Source organism: Danio rerio, chromosome 13 (assembly GCF_049306965.1).
Source record: "Danio rerio strain Tuebingen ecotype United States chromosome 13, GRCz12tu, whole genome shotgun sequence".
In the NCBI taxonomy this organism is placed as follows: domain Eukaryota; kingdom Metazoa; phylum Chordata; class Actinopteri; order Cypriniformes; family Danionidae; genus Danio; species Danio rerio.
In genome coordinates this window covers 6,611,592-6,632,707 of record NC_133188.1, presented here as the reverse complement: position 1 = coordinate 6,632,707, position 21,116 = coordinate 6,611,592, and the positions used below count along the sequence as shown (strand labels likewise).

At 38.8% G+C, this 21,116-nt stretch overlaps 1 protein-coding gene across 1 annotated transcript in view; it reads right to left on the bottom strand.

Annotated features, from left to right (window-relative positions):
* csmd1a (CUB and Sushi multiple domains 1a) overlaps positions 1–21,116 on the bottom strand; it is a 247,713-nt gene that overhangs the window by 170,268 nt on the left and 56,329 nt on the right. Inside the window, 1 exon segment of the mRNA NM_001017855.1 lies at positions 1,360–1,576. Within this exon segment, the coding sequence (NP_001017855.1) occupies positions 1,360–1,576 (217 nt within the window).

Sequence of the window (21,116 nt, the reverse complement as noted above, 5' to 3'; positions counted from 1 at the left end):
TTACAGTACCTTGTTGATTCTATGCCACAAAGGATTAAGGCAGTTCTGAAGGCAAAAGTGGGTCCAACCCGGTCCTAGTAATGTTTACCTAATAAAGTGGCCAGTGAGTGTTTATATGTATGTATGTATGTATCTATGTATATATGTCTGTACGTACGTATGTATGTATGTATGTATGTATTTATGTGTGTGTGTGTTTGTGTGTATATAATATAATATAATATAATATAATATAATATAATATAATATAATATAATATAATATAATATAACATAACATAATATAACATAATATAATATAATATAGTATAATATAATATAATATAATATAACATAATATAGTATAATATAATATAATATAACATAATATAACATAATATAATATAATATAGTATAATATAATATAATATAATATAATATAATATAATATAATATAATATAATATATTATAATATAATATAAACATAACATAACATAACATAACATAATATAATATAATATAATATAACATAACATAATATAATATAACATAACATAGTATAATATAATATAATATAATATAATATAATATAATATAATATAATATAATATAATATAATATAATATAACATAACATAATATAATATATTATAATATAATATAATATAATATAATATAATATAATATAATATAATATAATATAATATAATATAATATAATATAACATAAAATAACATAATATAATATAATATAATATAATATAATGTAATATAATATAATATAATATAATATAATATAATATAATATAATATAATATAATATAACATAACATAAAATAACATAATATAATATGATATAATATAATATAATATAATATAATATAATACAATACAATATTTAGTAAACTTATTTAACAATGTACAGTTATTTATTTATTTTTTGCTTTAAATTGCTTAAATAAACATTTTTAAAAGAAAAGTTTTTAAAAGAATATATACATTAAAATATTTGAATCATTATGTCAGCTTTACATACATAAAAACATCTCAGGAATCATGCACTGACACTTAAGTACTTGAGGAAATGCATTTGGCATTTGTGCTTCCAACAATTTATAACAAGAATTTACCAGAAGTCACTTCTTCCACTCTCCTCTGATGTTCTTGGGTAATTTATGTCAATAAAATGCAGTCAGAAATGATAATCAAGCACTTCCCGTCTCTTATATAAGGATATTCATTAGGTGCATTCTGACAGAGAGCTCCACTCGTGAAAAACATGGAGAAATACCTTCAGCAATAACCATCCATCTATTCACAAACAAAACAGAAATGTTCATGACAACGCATTTAAGACGGAAAACAAGAAGCATAGCCCTCACCTCATCTTCAGGTTGCCTGGCTGTGGTTGTCCATCATAGATGGAGACGATGTCAAAGTCCTCCTCCAGAGCGAAGGTGTGGAAGTACAACTGTATCCTATTCCGCTCTCCAGTGACTATGATCCATGTACAGTTGGCATAGTTGGGGTAGCCATGGGGAAAGCCAGGACTCTCTATAGTTCCATTGAGACCTTGTATAAGGCCGCCACAAGTCTGACCTAAGGACATAAAAACAGGAAGTGTTTTAAATTTACAATCTATTTTGAATTAAGTTAAAAAGTGACCCATATTATTTTACTGAAACAGTCACCGGTAGAATTAAAATGATAATCAATGATAGACAGTCATGCTCATTCCCTTTACAATTGTAAATGTTTCAATTTTCAATAGCGCTATACACAAAAACTATTGTTTCAAATCAGCTTTACAAAGATGCATGTTATGGCATTACCATCAAATTTGGAAAAGTTGAGGTTATTAGCAGCGTTGGGCAAGCTACTTGAAAAATGTAGTGAGCTAAGCTATTAGCTACTCTACTTAAAATGTAGCTTAACTACACTAAAAGATACCCCCTAGGAAATTTTGTTACATTTAAGCTATTTTTTTAATTTTCCATTTAAAATCGAAGCAACTCAAATCCAAGTCAATCATATCTTAGTGGTCTATAATGCTGTGTTCACACCAGACGCGGAACGCGCGGATAAATCGCGCTATTCGCGCGTAAATAGCCTCGTGAACATTTGAGTTTACTCGCTTCATATGCGCGTCAAACCCCGCTTCATTCGTGTGTCAAATTCACATCAGAACAGACGTGGATTCGCGTTATGGGCAGGGCTTCTGTCTGCCCGAAGACTCTAGCTTCATAGCTAAATGGCTAACATGGATTTTATGAAGAAAATAACAGTGTTTATGTGCTTTATGATGACTGAAAAACAGCGTCGATACGTTTAGGGTCGTGTCTGAGTCCACTACATTCTTTCAGAGGTGCATCCAGCTCTGTGAGCTCATAAACTCCTCCAAAAACTTAACCTGGATGACGGAGGCTTTCAGCGGTGCTTCTGACTGAGCCAAGCCGAGTTTGATGAACTGTTGTCGGTGAAGGCTGGAGGATTTCCCTCGGAACACCGACAACAGGTTCTACGTCACAATCACACCCCCACAAGAGCAAGCTTCTGATTGGTTAACGTGGCGCGAATGTACGCTGAAGTTCAGATTTTCGAAATCGAGAAATTCGTGCGAAACGCTCGTTAAGCGCATCAAACGCGCGTCAATTCGCCCCGCGCAATTTGCGTCATTTGCGCCGCACCATTCGCGCGTAGCGCGCCGCAGGATGTCTATTCACACGTTTGCATTGACTTAACATGTAAATCACTCGCGCTTGACGCGCATTTCGCGTCTGGTGTGAACGCAGCATAAAACTGTCAATGACTACGTTTACATGGACACCAATAATTCGAGTTTAATGCGATAAAGACAATACTCTGATTAAGAGTTAACCATGTGAACAGCTATTATTGATTAATTTAATCAGATTAAGGTCATAATCGAACAATCGAACATAATCGAAGAGAAATCGAATTAAGACATGTGAAGTAGTCGCATTATTGAAGTGCAGTACAGACATGTAAACACCTTAATCGAATTACTACCACCATGTAGGACTTTTTGTAGCATTTGCGACAGGATAGTCCACACACACACACACACACACACACAAATACACACACACACACACCCAGTCAGTGCAGACGACAAACACCTGCATCGAGAAATGCAAAATTTTCCATTCAGCATGCGGTATAAACTTCCATTAAAACAACACTCTTCCAGCAGTTCATAGTTGCATCCAATAACTGGTTTGTCACGGAGGGCGTGCATGAAATGTTCGTGAATGAACGTGAAAGTGACAAACTGCAGTTAATGTCGACAAATTAAAAATGAAACACCCGAAATAACATGAAACTCCAGAGGAAATGAGGATAACGCGGTGACCAGTGACGTTAATCGAATTAGGGCATGTAAAATGGGATCATTAACGTAACACTCAAAAAGCAACTCATGTAAACACCTTAGTCTTATTATTATCCTAATTGGATTAAAGCAAATAATTCGATTACAGATGTCCATGTAAACGTAGTCAATGAAACATGAAGCAAAATTCAGTTCAGTTCAGTTATTTACTGCACATTATATGCTGTACTAAACCGAAACAAGTGATAGTGTATGACAGCAAACATGAAAAGTCTAATAAAACTAGGGGTCACACATTTAAAATACTATAGTAATTTATAGTAAAGGGAAATATTTAGGAATAAGCATTATATATATATAAGTAGAAGTATAAATCAGCCTTAAGGGTGGAAGGAGGACACTTCAAGACAAAGACAAGAAGAAACTCTGAATATAAACATCTGTTAAGAAACTTTAATTATTTATGGTGTGTTAGGAATCATCTGATAGGTGAATCATGTGTTAGCTAAAGCGGGACCAGCCATGGTCAATCATAAGCATGTGATCCTCTCGAAATTAGTGAATAAATAAACTTCTCAAGGTGTATGTGTTGTCCGCGAAGTCCTCGATGGTTGGCATTATGTCGACACAGAATGATGTGCTTGCCTACACTTCAAAACAATATCTTTTTTATGTTAATTGTTATTGTAAAAATTAATATTTTCCCCTTGATTGTATTTAGCTGAGCTATGCTAAAAGCCACTGCGAATTACCATAGGATCTTACACCAAGGGCCTCATTACCTCAGTGCTGTATTTGCCACTGAATCTGCATTTTGCTGTTGTTTGTTTTGTTTTATTGTTTTTTATTTTGTCTTATGTAAACTCTTCTTATGCAGCAAAAATAATAACTTGGGTGTGTTTGTTTGCAAAGGCATATATTGTATGAGGTAAGGCATACTTATACATTCATCAAGTTCTACATTTAGTCATTCTTATTATAGGTGAAGTCCCACTAAACAGTCTCGTTTAAACTTTAAGAGTACTCTACGGAGAGATAAGCAGGTGTGCAGTGTGTGTGATTCATTTTCAGTGGAGAAAGGGAGAGGTGTAGATTCACACACATAATCCGTCATAGAAATTAGCAACAGAGATGGAAAATGGAGCTGCATTTAGCGTTTTATCACTTCATTTATTTTTCTTTTTAGATTTTTCTCATTGGTACCATACACTTTTAGTGTTTTAGACAACCCAGGCTCATTCTGAAAGCGTAGTCCCGTGGACCTTTCTGGAGGCTGCGAATTATGTAGCCAGAGGTACGTATGGCTGCATTTAATTTTTTAAACGAACGCTATGACTTCGCGAAAACAAACACTGCAAAAACACATACCTCCCGGGACGTATTTCGCGGTTTCCACAAAGGTCCAAAGGACTACGTGTTTAGAATGAGACTGGGTTGGTTTTAGATCAAATAATTAGTGTGGCATTTATCTTGCTGTGAATACTTTATGTTGCTGTTTTTTAGATTTTCTCAACATTTATTAAGACATTCTTATTTTTAAATCATAAGAAGTGATTTTGTTTTATTCAGTTTTGCTACAGGGAATAACAGCAAGGTATATTGGTGTTATTATTTTGTTATGTTTTTATATTGATGTGTTTTTATATTGTTTCATATTGTTGTTGTGTTTATTTATATTTATATAGTGTCTAAAGCGCTTCACAATCATGAGGGGGGGTTTATCCACACCACCACCAGTGTGCAGCATCGCCTTGGATGATGCGACGGCAGCCACAGGTCAGTGGTGCCAGTGCACTCACTACAAACCAGCTATTGGTGGACTGAGAAACATAGATACAATCAATTTGGTGGATGGGGATGATTAGGAGGCCATGATCGATATTTGGCCAGGACAACAGGGTTACACCCCTACTCTTTACAAGAATTGCCATGGGACTTTTAAAGACCACATCGAGTCAGGACCTCGCTTAAATGTCTCATCTGAAAGATGGCGCTCACTGACAGTACAGTGTGCCCTTCACTATACTGGGGCATTAGGACCAAATTAGGACCAAATTAGGACTAAGACTCAAACAGACCAAAGGTTCAGTGTCTCACTAACACCGATTCCAACAGCAACTTAGTTTTCGCATATGATCGTCCATCCAGGTAATGACCAGGCGTAGCCCTGCTTAGCTTCAGTGAGTAACCTGTCTTGGGCTGCAGGTTGATATGGCTGTGGCTTGCTCTAATACATAAAATAAGTAAGCTGAATTCTTATGGTAAGAAAACTTTAGTGAAGTTAGTCTAGAAGTTAGTCTACAGTTTCTCAGTAGTAATATTAACTCACTGTCCTTTTAAGATTCATATCCCAAGGATCTGTCTAGAGATTATACCAACTATAAACAAAACATTGTAAGTTTTCTGAGCACAAACTTAGTTTCCCACCTTCCTGGGTGTTCGGCCATGCTCTCCCCTCCACAGTTGCCCAAAAACATTGCTCAAAAAGTTGCCCTGTGTATCATCAGTATAAGATTTGTTGAGCAACGCCATCTACAAGAACATCAAATTTGTTTGTTGAGACTTCTGTGTATGCTTTCCCCTTCTTGTTTGCATACACACTTAGTCCATCAGTTTCTGGAAAACACGTCCCTAGCTGGCGCTGCAGAGAGAGGTTGTTCAGTTTCCCTGTGGATGCACAGCAGTTAGTAGACTCTGTTTTTGTTACTTGCCGAAACCTCTTCAACAGGGGGTCCTCATGATTGCTTTGATGTTTTAAACCGAGCTTGCAATCATGCACGCAGTGTCCTTCTTCACTGCAATTCCTGCATCTTCCTTCAGTCCTTAATTTTGACTATCTCAGACATTCATTTTCTTTAAGCTCATTCCAAACTCTCCTTATCATTCAACAAAGTTGTTGATTGCCAAGCTTTTAGTTTAGCACCTGAGTTTAATATCATTCAGCAAAGGTTTTGATTGCAAGTATCATGTGCTGTCTCTAGTTTAGCTGACCATTTAACAATCTAGAGCAGTTAATGGTTTGCCTATGCTGTCCCATTCATCATAGTGATTTTGAGATCTTTAGAAATCTCAGGTTTGTGTACATTGACAAATGCTGTTTTTAAGGGAATTCCAGTGTCTTTGTCAATAACTTCACTTACATTCAAACTAGAATATTCCACCCATGTTTGTCTGAAGCATTCTTCAAACTCTGCAACACTGTCTCCAGTTCTATGCATGTATTAGGTCATTATTGCCCAATTGACATAACCAGGTTTCAGTTTGTAACAGTAGTGTAAAAAACAAAATGATCACAAACAAAAAAAAAGGAAGTTTAACTTTAAATTAAATTTATACTTTCAGCCGTCAGACTGATAATTCTGTGAAAAGGACCACAGCTAGCACTCTTCAATCAACCAACGAAACTCAAATGTAAATACAACCAAAGATAAACCACAAAAAAAATGAAGTTCAGTTTTAAGTAAATAGTTTAACAAGTTTCACAAAACATATATCTTTTAATATCCAAATAACAAAAAAAAAACATTTACGAAAATAAACAGTCAAACTCCAACAAAAAAGCTACTCATTTAAGGCATTTAAGGGCATTCAGATTCATGCATACATGACAAAAATACTCAAATACTCTTGTCAAATACTCAAAACTGTCAATAAATGATAGTAGCAAAAAAAAGTAGCAGCCGCAAACAATCAGCCAATAAAACTCAGACTCCGTCGACTGAAAGATAAATTCAGTTCAATGATGTGGATGAATCAAGCCATTGTCTTTCTCCAGGATTCACACCAGACGCGGAACGCGCGAATAAATCGCACTATTCGCGCGTAAATAGCCTCATGAACATTTGATTTTACTCGCTTCATACGCGTGTCAAACCCCGCTTCATTCGTGTGTCAAATTCATATCAGAACAGACGCGGATTCGCGTTATGGGCAGGGCTTCTGTCTGCCCGAAGACTCTAGCTTCAGCCTAGTCAAGCTGGGAGTCCAGCCAAAACCAGCTATATCCAGCTTAAACCAGGATGGTCAAGCTGGGTTTGGCTGGTCTTTTTCCAGCCTGACCAGCTAAGACCAGGCTGGAAATGGCTGGAAACCAGCCTGGAAGTGGCCAAAACCCCTCTAAAATCGGCCTGGTCGACCAGCTAAAACCAGCCAACCAGCCTAGGCTGGGTTTGGCTGGTCATTTTCCAGCCTGACCAGCTAAGACCAGGCTGGAAATGGCTAGAAACCAGCCTGGAAATGGCCAAAACCTTTCTAAAACCAGGCTGGTCAACCAGCTAAAACCAGCCAACCAGCCTAGGCTGGTTAAAGCTGGATTTTTCCGCAGGGAACTGTGATTTTTAAGCAGTTTTGTCTGTTTTTACCATCTTTTGTAATATAATTACAATTAGTTTCACCAAAGACGGACTTTTGGAAGTACGCACCACCCAACATTTCACCTGTTTTCCTGATGTTTTACTGGACATTGTAGTTGGCGGAGCAGCGACACTGATCAAATGCTCGAAGATGCCATGCGTGCTCCATCTGCTGGGCTATCAGCTGTTTAAAGTGGTTTGTGATTGAGAATCAACAGGGAAATGGCATGGTGGCATGGTTTTACATCAGTGAAAGGTGCTGTACAGATGTACCAATTTTAAAGAAGATGTGCTGTCCCAATATAGAAGCACACTTAATTAACTGTAAGCCTTTCTATTCAGCATGTGAGTTAACACCTCCTCCAACCCCCTCTCCCCCACACTTCAGATCAGTGACAAAGATGTGCGCCAGGTCTTCTGGAAGCAAAAAAACACCAGATAGTGTTACACTAGCCTGTCTAAAATCCTGTGCTGACCAGCTGGCCTCCATCTTCACACAGATATCACTGTGATTGCTCTCATGCTTAAGATGAACCCCCATCCTCCCCAATTCCCCATCTAAAAGAAACCCAAAATTATAGGACTAAATGAAGACAGACCAGTGGCTGTACCATCTGTGGTCATGAAGTCATGGCATCACGAGTTATTTAAAATTTAGCACTGGGGTGCCATGAAATTCCTTCCTGTACTTAACATTTACACTTAATATTTACATTAAAATGTCATAATGACAATGTTTTACTGTGTCATTTTCAAAAACGCTGACTGTTTAAAACTCAATAAATAAAAATATAAATAAACTTTTCTACAATTAGTTGATTTCAGTAATCGTAATATTCAAATCGCAGTTTCTCAAACACACATAAAATGCATTATTTGTCATAGTCCGTGTATAAGATTTCAATGTAGGAATTTTTATTAAAATGTTTTAAATGAATTAAGTGAAGTTTATTTATAAACAAATTTCGAGAGGATCACGTGCTTATGATTGTTCACAGCTGTTCCAGCTTTAGCTAATGACTGATCATCCTATCAGACGATCCTTAACTCACTATAAATAACCAGACTTTTCTCATCTCAATATCTTCGTCTTGAAGAAACCCCCCCACCCAACCCTACTTTCCATCCTTTCAAACAGGCGTCACGGTGGTCAGCGATTAGCGCTGTTGCCTCACAGCAAGAATGCCCCTGGTTTAATTCCTTTCCAAACCAGACAGCATTTCTGTGCGGAGTTTGCTCGTTCTCCCCGTGGTCGCGTGGGTTTTCCCCGGGTCCTCCGGTTTCCTCCCACAGTTCAAAAACAAGCACTCTAAACAATTAATCCAAATACTTTAGCTAAACTGTAGCTGCGTCCCAAATCGCATACTTATGCACTATTTTACGCCATTTTGTAGTATAAATAGTGTAAGTAGTGTGTTCACATTGAAAACTCTCAAAATAATAAGTGCACTTTAATTACCCGGATGATGCACTCATTCAGCCGCTAAAATGAAGTGTGTAATGATGGACACTTCACGCACTCAACGACCGCAGGTTTGCTTACGTAGCGGAAGGGGCGGAGCGATCGGACGCACATGTTGAATAACTTTATTTATTTTGGATAGTGAAAGCAAAATTCTCCTACGAGAGTGATTATAGCGCCTCCGGATGGTAAATGCGGCAATACTCACGGCAGGTATTACTTGATAATTCAGTCGTTTATTTCACTGATTTGGCAACAGTCAAACGTCATCTGGGAAACGGTTTGAATTTCCGCTTAGTAAAAAAACATTAGTGTGCCATTTGGGACAGCACTACATACATATACTATCCTGTTGAGTGTGTAAGTGCATAAGTACATAGTGCATGAGTGCATAGTGTATAGTGTGCCATTTGGGACGCAGCTTGTGTACACCTTTCAGCATCCATATCTGACACTTAGCTACAACAAGCAAGAGGAGGAGTCATCGAGATCTACCTGAGCTCAAACTTCCCTCTCGCCTTGCAACAGGAGGGAGCCCAGGGCTCGAGGATCTTATAAGCTCAGGACTCTCTCCCGGGACAGCACGCCAAACTAGCTTTATTATCAATCATCAGCTAAGTGTGAACTCTTGAAAGTATTGGGCGGTGCGGCAACGCAGTCTAACAGCAAGAAGGTCACTGGTTTGAGCCTCTGCTGGGTCAGTTGCCATTTCTGTGTGGAGTTTGCATGTTCTCTTCATGTTCAAGTGGGTTTCCTCCAGGTGCTCTGGTTTCCCCCACAAGTCCTAAGAAATGAGCTATAGGTGAATTGGATGAGCTAAATTGAACGAATGAGAGGGTATGGGTGTTTTCCCAGGCATCCGCTGCATAAAACATATGCTGGATAAGTTGGCGGTTCATTACGCTGTGGCAACCCCTAATGAATAAAGGGACTGAGTCGAAAAGAAAATGAATGAATGAACGAATTATTCATTCATTTCACTCATTTTCTTGTCGGCTTAGTCCCTTTATTAATCCAGGATCGCCACAGCGGAATGAACCGGCAACTTATCCAGTACATTTTCACGCAGCGGATGCCCTTCCAGGCGCAACACATTTCTGGGAAACATCCACACACACACACACACACACACACACACATACACTACGGACAATTTAGCCTTCCCAATTCACCTGTACCGCATGTCTTTGGACTGTGGGGGAAACCGGAGCACCCAGAGGAAACCCACGCGAACGCAGGGAGAACATGCAAACTCCACACAGAAACGCCAACTGAACTGAGGTTTGAACCAGTGACCTTCTTGCTGTGAGGCGACAGTGCTACCTATTGCACCACTGCTTCACCATGAACAAATTAAAGTATTTTAAATGAATATGTTCAGTTTATGAAAGCAGCACAGTACAACTGCTGAAGTAACACCATAACCAATAACTCAAGAACTTTCAAGTTCCTAGTTTGTTTTTAAGTACTTTTCAGGCCTTGAGTTCACATGTCTGAAATTCAAGTACTTGTATTCTCTTCAATTTGTCTACAGAGCAAACAGGTCTTTGGATAATGCAGCCAACATGCGACTATGTTCTACAACACCTACATAAACCAAGGACTTATGTGAGGACTCTAGACTATCATCCTAAACCTCATCCTACCGAAATTAACTCAGCCCTCTGTGCCAGCCTCTGTCTGTCAGTGGATCACCAGCTTTTTAACAGGCAGGCAGCAGCTGGTAAAGCTGGGAAAATTCTCATCTAGTGCTCATACAATCAGCACCGGCACCCCCCAGGGATGTGTCCTCTCCCCGCCGCTCTTCTCCCTCTACACAAATGAATGCACTTCAAAGGACCCCTCTTTTGAGTTTGCGGACGACACAACACTTATTGGCCTGATTCAGGATGGTGATGAGTCAGCTTACAGACAGGAGATTAAATAGCAGGCTGTCTGGTGCAGTCTTAAGCTGGATTTATACTTTCGCCGGGCGCCATATCGCGCACCTCCGCTGACTGCATGTACACCTCGCAAAACGGACGAGGCTTTTATACTTGCCGCGTTCTCCATTGTGATATTCTTTACCGGTCAAAAGAAATCCACAATAAAGTCAGACGGATAAACAAAGAAGAAGAAAGTTTCTGGAACTACGTCATGTCATTTATATCATTCAAGATCTTTTAACTAATTATTTGTATTAATTTCATTCATTCATTTTTTTTCCTACTTAGTCCCTTTATTAATCCGGGGTCGCCACAGCGGAATGAACCGCCAACTTATCCAGCACGTTTTTAGGCAGCGGATGCCCTTCCAGCTGCAACCCATCTCTGTGAGACATCCACACACACACTCATTCACACTCATACACTATGAACAATTTAGCCTACACAGCTCACCTGTACCGCATGTCTTTGGACTTTGGGGGAAACCGGAGCACCCGGAGGAAACCCACGCGAACGCAGGGAGAACATGCAAACTCCACACAGAAATGCCAACTGACCCAGCCGAGGCTCGAACCAGCAAGCTTCTTGCTGTGAGGCAACAACACTGCCTACTGCGCCACTGCGTCGCCTAATTAATTTTATTATTTTTATAAATTATTTTAATGATTATAAGGATTTTTATAACCATTCAAGATTTTTTTTTTTTATCAAACTTTATCAAGCTACCCTCGGACAGTTTTACCTATTTAAGTTTAAGAAAATATTTTTGACAACAGAGCATGGATTGCTCTACAAATATATATTTTATTATGGCAAGAGTAAAAGCAAAAAAAAAGTACACTTACTAAAAAAAATACAGATTTTTTTTTAGATTTAGCCCGCTCCAAACACACACTGTCTGTACTGTCTGGCTAGTTTATGTTCTCATATGCTAAAAAGGCAAGAAAAAAAGGGCATCAGTATATTGTCAACCGGTTCAAATATTCATTTTAGTTATCAAAGAAATTATTTGTTCCTTAAATATAGTTGTGTAACATTTAATTGTTTTAAATTCTAAATTTTAATATATACATTAGTGTAAAACCTATGAACGGTGGAAAAACATTCTGTAATTGTGTACCCGGGTCCCACTTTTGCCATGTCCAAGTTTTAACAAACTTATCCCTCAGGTTTTTCCAAACTTTTTAACAAAAACTTTCTTCCGTTCCCACGGCTGTTGCCAAGAATTAATCATCTGGTTATCTCTATGATCAAGGATCATAAATATGTCTGTACAGTCGTACCTGTTTCAGACAAAATCTAATCAAAGTGTTTCATATTCAACTCAAATCACACGCGGTGCCGCTCAAACAGTTCAGCCAAAGCGAACCTCCACAAACACAGTAATGACGTCACATTCGGCGCGCACTCAAACGAACAGACGCGATGAGTATAAACCAGGCTTTAACAACCTGGAGTTTAACATCTCAATACTGTGGAGATAATTGTGGACTTTAGGAGAAACCCCAGTGGTGAAGCAGACGGGCCCGCAGGGCAAGCACCGCGGGTGGGCCCCGCGTGATTAGGGGACCCCACGTCGTCACGATTTTCAATAATTGAAAATCCGGCAATCGCAATAATCAAACTCTTGGGAACAACTGTGGATGGAACCAAAGTTCTCAGGTCTGTGTTCTCTGAACTCCTCTCAAGCGGTGGACTACTTCATTCTGATTGCTTGCCGACGAACCGCGTCATAGCTTATACCATAAAATTGACTTGATTTCAACTCTCCTCAACGCCCACACAGGAGAAGACCCGCCGCGCTGTTCCTCGCCGCCAGTTCTCATTAAAAATGAATGAGTTCTGGCTACTTTGATGCTCTCGCCGCTTTCGATTTGTGATCGCTCCTCAGTTTGTAAAGGCTTCCCCGCATTGTCGCTCCACCCCGCCCCCTTTCCTGCTCCTCAGTTTGTGATCGCTCCTTAGTTTGTGATCGCTCCTCAATTTGTGATCGCTTCCTCGCGTTGTTCTCCCCCCCGCCCAACTGGGGGCCCCGTCAGTGATCCTTGCAGGGGGGCCTCCGCATTTTGCGCTACGCCACTGAGAAACCCCCCTGCACTCCCCCACTCACCATAATGGACAACACTGAAACAACAGTGGAGTCATTCAGTGAAATGAAATTACATGAAATAAAATGAAAAATGCTGATCACATAAAGAAGGGAGACATAAAAAGCATAGAATGCCCTGACAGAAGATAAAATCTCTCCGTTTTTGGAAACAACCATGACGAGGGCCATCGATGTAAATTTATATTTGTTGCTTCAGTCCCAGCACCTGCGTTATCAGGATGATGAAGATAAAACCAGGATTATCATTTCAACAAGTCAATGAATCCAAACACAGATCAACTCTCAACCAGTCTCAGAAAAAAAAATGTATACTGTAGCAGAAATAATGGCCAAGCAAATCACCTGAATTGAGTCCAATAGAAAATAACTAAAAGTGAAATATTTAAAAAACAAAAGAAAATTCAAAGGGGAACTAATAGTTCTGACTTCAACTGTATATAATTTGCAATTCAGCTCACTGAAGGGGTTTTCATCGGAGTAGGCTCTCTTATCCATCCATAGGATCTGCTCTGGTTTGTGTGGTGTGGAAGGGAGTGGGGCATATAACTAATGATTTTTGGCCTGTGTGTGTAGGAGTGGGACAACCACATAACTCATGATGATTGGTTAAAGGGCAGGTGATGCTTTAAAAAGGGTAAACAAAGTCACTGCATTAAAGCATTTAAAAATAGATTACTATTGTTCTGACAAGCGAAAATAATCAATTGTAGCAAAACAAGCAATCATGTCAGTATATTTTGACCAAGTATTTTACACTCACATTTCCATATCATCAGGTTGCCGTGAATAAAGGCAGGAGTGTCAGGGAGAGAGAGCATGGACTCTGCAGTGATCAAGGTGGACGTGAAAGTGATTTACTACTTTTATACTAGGGCTGGGTGATATGAAGATATACTGTATATCGTTACAGCAGAATGAAATGTGTAACGTAAATTATGTAAATAAGTGGGTGTGGCCAACCCATGTCCCCATGGATGACTGGCAGTGTTGCCAATTTCTTTATGTTTTCAACAAGAAGTTATCAATTAGTTTAAATGTTTAGACAAGACCTAAGTAATTGTTAGCTTTCATATTTATAAAATTAAAAAAGCCATTTTTGCTATTTCTGGCACATTTTCCAATTTAATAATGTGCATTTCCCCTGTAAACAAATAAAATAAACTTAGCTATTATGGAAGCAGGGGACCTGTACATTTCATCTGCAATGTGCCTAAACACAGTAGTAGAGGATGCCGGTTTTATTTATTTATTAATTTTCCTTCCACTTAATCCCTCATTTAATGGGTCGCCTCAGCGGAATGAACCATCAACCATTCCAGCATATGATTTACACAGCTGATGCCCTTCCAACCGCAACCCAGAACTGAGAAACAGTTCACTGTGCCGCCCCATTCCTGCTTTATCTATTTATTAAAATAAGTAAAAGCATTTATCAAAATGCTCGAGCCATGTAACACTGACCCATCTAGTGTGCCCGTCCGAAGTTCTTTCTCAATACACACTCATGAGAGCAGTGATTGAACACGAGTTGCCACTGTACCCGCTGTTGCATTATCAACAGATGAATGGACCTCCCGTGCTACCGAAAGCTATCTCACAGTGACACCTCACTTCATCAACTCTGAGTGGGAAATGAAAAGCCCAACGTTACAAACGAGGCCACTGGATGTGCAGCACACTAGCTGAGAAGTGGCGGTAGCAAAGTGGAACCTTAAGTGACCACTGACAATGCGAGAAACATTGTTAATGCTGTGAGGCAGGATCGGGTGCACACATTGGATGATTTGCATTTTGATATACTCCTTTTCCTTTGGTTTAGTTCCTGCTTTATCAGGGGTCGCCACAGCCAAATGAACTACTCTAATTAAATACACTGGCATAAGTTTTCCCGGTGGATACACTTTATGAGTGTGCAACACAACCCTCAGAGCGCACAAACTCGTGAACCCCTGGTTTGAGAAACATCCATAAACTCTCTTATGCACACACACACATATAAATTTAGCTAATGGACCCTTTTTACGACTGTTATGACGCATTTAACAACAGTCATCAGCATCTTAAATCCTTGACAGTTATCAATATTTAGATTTTATTTTAAATTTACATTTACAGTGAGGGAACTAAGGGTGCTTTCACACCTAGACTTTTGTTTCGAACCAAGGTTATAATAGTTTTGGATTTTTCATTAGTTTTAGTTTTTATTTCGTTTTGACTTTTTATTTTTAAATTCAGTTAGTTTTAATTAGTTTTAGAGGTAGATTTCTTAGTTTTTATTAGTTTCTAAATTATAAAAATGTCTTAGTTTTAGTTTAGTTTTTATTAAGTTTCAGTATTAGTTTCAGTTTTTTTCTAAATGAGGATATTTGTTAAGTACAAGATTCAAAATCAACAGTATAAATATAGTATAATAACAAATCAGCCACACATTTTTTGAAACATGTATTCAGAGGACACATGAACACTATCATCTACCACAACCATCTACCCATCCTCAAGTTAGACACACAGTAGTGATGGACAGGGCCGGATGATCCTATGGACATTAGATTTTGACACTTAGATTTTGCCTACTTTTCATCATGAGGAAGACAAGTGGGAATCATTAATAAGTGTGTGTATTATGGAGGACTCAGATTCCTAGAACTGGATTGGAGAGGTGTTATATCCAAATCATGTGCATTATAAGGTTGTAGAAGTTATACATTAAAAATACCTTAAATATAAATTTTAGTACTGCTTCAGTGAACTTGAACAAGTATATTAAATTCCATTAATTTACCCTAGTTGTATTAGTACTTTTTTCAAAGTGTGCTTTAAATGCTTTAAAAATAAGTAAAATCTGTGTAAACTATAAATATATGTAGTGTATATCAATTATTTTAAAAATGTGGGCAATACATTATAAGTAAATTTTATTTAACAAATATATTAATCTTATTTTTTAATTCAACTATGGGGTGCGGCGATACGGGGCCTTCAAGACATTGTGCCCAGTGGCCTCTAAATTATTAATCCGGGTCTGGTGATGGGAAGTTCAGATGTTTAACGCGGATGTTAGGACTCAACATTATGTTGTCAGCAATAGTAATTTCAGTCAATTAAAATGATCAGAACAGTCTTACAGTAAAGTTTTGCAACCCAACTGAATCATGATTCACTTATTTAAATTCCATTACAATTGTCTGTTATGAAATAAACTTACGTTTTTCACCAGATCTTCTCATTTAAGCCCTCGGTTTACCCACGCTGCTGTTGTTCCAGTTCAGTTCAGTCACACAGCAGGCTGAGGGCTGTACTGCTTTTGTTTGGTTCACTGAATCACGCATGCGCAGTATTATAGGTTCACTGCGATTTTCATATCTGAATCCACCAATCGCTCTCAGATCTGCACCAAAACAATCGCTCTGAGATCGCTTGAATCAGGTGGTCTCGGCTCCATTGAAACAAACTCTGGAGAAGATCGAATGTAGTGAGAAAGCGATATGATCCGAGCCCGGTTATATCACAGTGTTTTATGGATATAATATGAAGATATTATATAATAATGCGGCTATATGAAGAGAGAATTATGAGCAGGGCGGGAGGTCATTCAACAGACATCCCGAGTCTCCCGCAAATGCACAAAGACTCCCGGATGCCCGCAAATGAGTGATAATCTCCCTGTGATCACACGTCTCCCTCACGATCCTCAAATACATCGAGCACCCTTCTCACCGCATCCCTCCTAGCTCTTCAAACACGTCGCGCGCACCTTGTCAAACACCACCAAACCACCTCCTCTCTGACAGCTGAGCGGGACTCTGCAAAATAAACCGTGAAACTCGGACAAATGTGAGGAGAGTTTACTCATTCGTGACTTGTTTTAGCTCTTTTGGTCCGTTTAGAAACTTTGCAGTTTGAAAGCGAACCGCACCAAGAGCAAAAAGCAACAATGTAACTATTTTAATCCCTGTTTCGGAACAACTGAATCGATTCGCAGGTGCGACCCCAAGTATTGGACAATATATGGAGTTTCAGGAAATCTTTATCCTGGCGTAACACCCCATTCACACGGGGCTTCAGCGTCAACGCTTGACTAAAGGCGTGTCTGAAGTTGGGGCTGAAGTGATCGTCATAGAAGCGTCAGCCAATGAAATTCAGTCAGCAATAGGCCACTGTCTGAGCTGGTGTATTTGCATACAGCGATCTGATTGGCTGACGCTTCCATCAGCGCTTGAAAAGTTGAGCTAGTCCCAACTTCTGCAGCGAGCAACGCCTCTGAATCGGTGCCGACGGATCTACAAAGAAGTTCGGCAACTCCAGATGTCACCCATTCAAAGTGAATGGGAAGCATTGACGCTGAAGCCCTGTGTGAATGGGGCGTAAGTTTTCAAAACGTTTTGGTTTCAAAAACACGCTTGGGGTGGTTTATTTATAAACTTATTTCGAGAGGATCACATGCTTATGGTCAACACGGCCGGCTCCTCATTAGCTCTGTAATCTGCCCTATTAGATGATTAGGTAAACATTATAAATAACCAGAGTTCACTCCAGTTACCTTCGTCTTGAAGCTTCCCCCCTTCCACCCCCCCCTTTTTTTTCCCAATAGGGCGACACGGTGGCCCAGTGGCTGGCACTGTTGCCTCACAGCAAGAACACAGCTGATCCAACCTCCTATCGGGCTGGTCGGTGTTTCTTTGCGGAGTTTATATGTTCTCCCCGTGTTCGCGTAGGTTTTCCCCGGGTTCCCCGGTTTCCTCTCACCATCCAAAAACATAGACCATAGCTAATCGACTTAACCAAACTATCAACCAAGACAACCCTAATTTACATTTCTCACACGGCGACAAGCAGGGGAGTTCTCGAGACCTACCTGAGCTCGAACCCTCCTCTCGCCCTTCTAACGGGAGGGAGCCCCAGGCTCGAGGATATCACAAGCTCAGGGCTCTCTCCCAGGATAGCATGCCAAATACGCTCTATTGATTATCAGCTAAGTGTGAGCTCTTGAATTTGTGTGGAGTGGACAGCTCCTAAATGAAAGATTATCTATACACATATACAAACATGGAGACACACACCTACCATTTAGCATGGGATTTTTAATATAGGGTCTAATATAGGCTATTATAAACAGTCTGAATTTCGGCATACACACATTTACAGAAATCTCTCTTGAAGATGTCAGCTGTTTTAAACGCCCTGTGCTAAATAAAGAATCATCAATACACTTCTAAAATGTTTCAGCAGTTCTCAACGATATAGGAATTTTAAAAGAGGATTTACCAAAGACAGATTGAGGAGCTGCATTAAAATTTAGCAACAGCCACACGCATAGCAAGTGAAAAGTGCTTTAATCCTCTGTTACCATAGTTACATCAACCAAAGCTGTTCGTCACAATTCTGCCCTATAATTGTGGCGAGCTTGATGTTTACAGCCCAAAAAACACAAATACTACCATCTCAAATTATAGCCGGCACATCAACAATCACGTCTCTTTTTCAATGCGCATCAAATTTAGTCACAAAGCTTCTGCTACAACAGCGTATTGATCCATGTCATCATTGTGTACACAACATGTAACCAAGTTCAAATGCAGAGAGGCATTCAGAGGTGTGTGAGTCATTGTCCATGAATAGCAATCTAACACACAGCAGACGCCACGAGAGTAATTAATGATCATATATTCAATAGAGGTGTACGTTGGTCAGATCAACGCGTTTTATAAGAAACAGGCACGTTTCTCTCGCCGACTACTTCACATGCACCCCAATAAGCTGTTTGCAATCAGATTGGAATTGAAAACGTTCACATAAACACCTTAACCGATCCGAATGAGCTCGATCTGAATGAATATTCGATCAGATTGGAAGGAGCGGTTTATTAATTTTGTAATCTGATCCAACAGCAAAAATTATTTCCATATAAACTCACTGGCCACTTTATTAGGTACACCTTGCTAGTACCTTGTTGGCCTCCTTTTGCCTTCAGAACTGCCTTAATCCGTCGATTCATAGCTTCAACAAGGTAATGGAAATATTCCTCAGAGATTTGGGTCGATACTGACATGATACACATCACACAGTTGCTGTCGATTTGCTGGCTGCACATCAATGATGTGAATTTCCCCTTCCACCACATCCCAAAGGTGCTTTATCTGATTGAAATCTGGTGACTGTGGAGGCCATTTGAGTACAGTGAACTCATTGTCATGTTCAAGAAACCAGTCTGAGATGATTCGCACTTTATGACATGGTGCGTTATTCTGCTGGAAGTTGCTATCAGAAGATGGGTACACTGTTGTCATAAAGGGATGGACATGGTCAGCAACAATACTCAGGTAGGCTGTGGCGTTGACAAAATGCTCAATTGGTACTAATAAGCACAAAGTGTACCAAGAAAATATCCCTCACACCATTACACCACCACCACCAGCCTAAACTGTTGGTATAAGGCAGGATGGATCCATGCGTTCATGCTGTTGATGCCAAATTCTGACCCTCCCATCCGAATGTCGCAGCAGAAATCGAGACTCATCAGACCAGGCAACGTTTTTCCAATCTTTTATGTCCAATTTTGGTGAGCCTGTGCAAATTGTAGCCTCAGTTTCCTGTTCTTAGCTAACAGGAGTGGCACCGGCTATGGTCTTCTGCTGTTTAGCCCATCTGCCATTCTCTTTAAACTCTAGAGATGGTTGTGCGTGAAAATGCCAGTAGATCAGCAGTTTCTGAAATACTCAAACCAGCATGTCTGGCACCAACAGTCGTGTTCAAAGTCACTTAAATCACCTTTCTTCCCCATTTTGATGCTCAGTTTGAACTGCAGCAGATTGTCTTGACAATGTCGACATGCCTAAATGCATTGAGTTGCTGCCATGTGATTGGCTGATTAGAAATGTCGTTAACAAACAGTCGAACAGTTGTACCTAATAAAGTGGCCGGAGAGTGTAAATCAGATATTCGATAACATACAAAAGTCTCAGCAATTTTTGGTTGTTGTGGACTTTAATAAAGTAACACACTGTAACCTACACTTGATTAATTTTACCCTATAAAATAATGTATTTAAAACAAAATAAAAACAGTACTATTAGAAATTAGAATAAATTACATGAAGAAAAACAGAAATAAATTAACTGTCTAAGGGCACAAATAGAAAGCGAACACTGGATTAAAAAATACTTCTTACAGATGAAGTCAGAATTGCCCCCCTTTGATTTTTTTTTCTTTTTTTAAATATTTCCCAAATTATGTTTAACAGAGCAAGGACATTTTCATAGTATGTCTGATAATATTTTTTTTCTCCTGGAGAAAGTCTTACTTGCTTTATTTCCGCTAGAATAAAATCAGTTTTAAATTTTTTTAAAAACCATTTTAAGGTCAAAATTTATTAGCCCCTTTAAGCTTACAGTCTTAAGTCTACAGAACAAACCATCGTTATACAATAATTTGCCTAATTACCCTAACCTGCCTAGTTAACCTAATTAACCTAGTTAAGCCTTTAAATGTCACTTTAAGCGACATAGAAGTGTCTTGAAAAATATATCTAGAAAAACAGTATTTACTGTCATCATGACAAAGATAAAATAAATCAGCCATTAGAAATGAGTTATTAAAACTATTATGTTTAGAAATTGAGGGAAAAAATAAACAATGGGGCTAATAATTCAGAGGGACTAATAATTCTCATTTCAACTGTATGTACTAACTTTATCAGGATATAATGAAAAGTGATGCACATATCAGTCAACTGAACTTAACAAGTTAAGTTCTTTTTTGAGTTCTTTTTTTTCTTTTCATAATACATTTATTCAATTTCAATAAAGTTATATTTAAATTTAAAACGTATTCAATGTGCAAACAAAGAATCCCCGCATGCAGAATAAACTCTCAAAATTAAAACAAGTATTTTGACTTTCTAATAACATGCTTAAAAATGTAAAAACTATAAACTTGTTA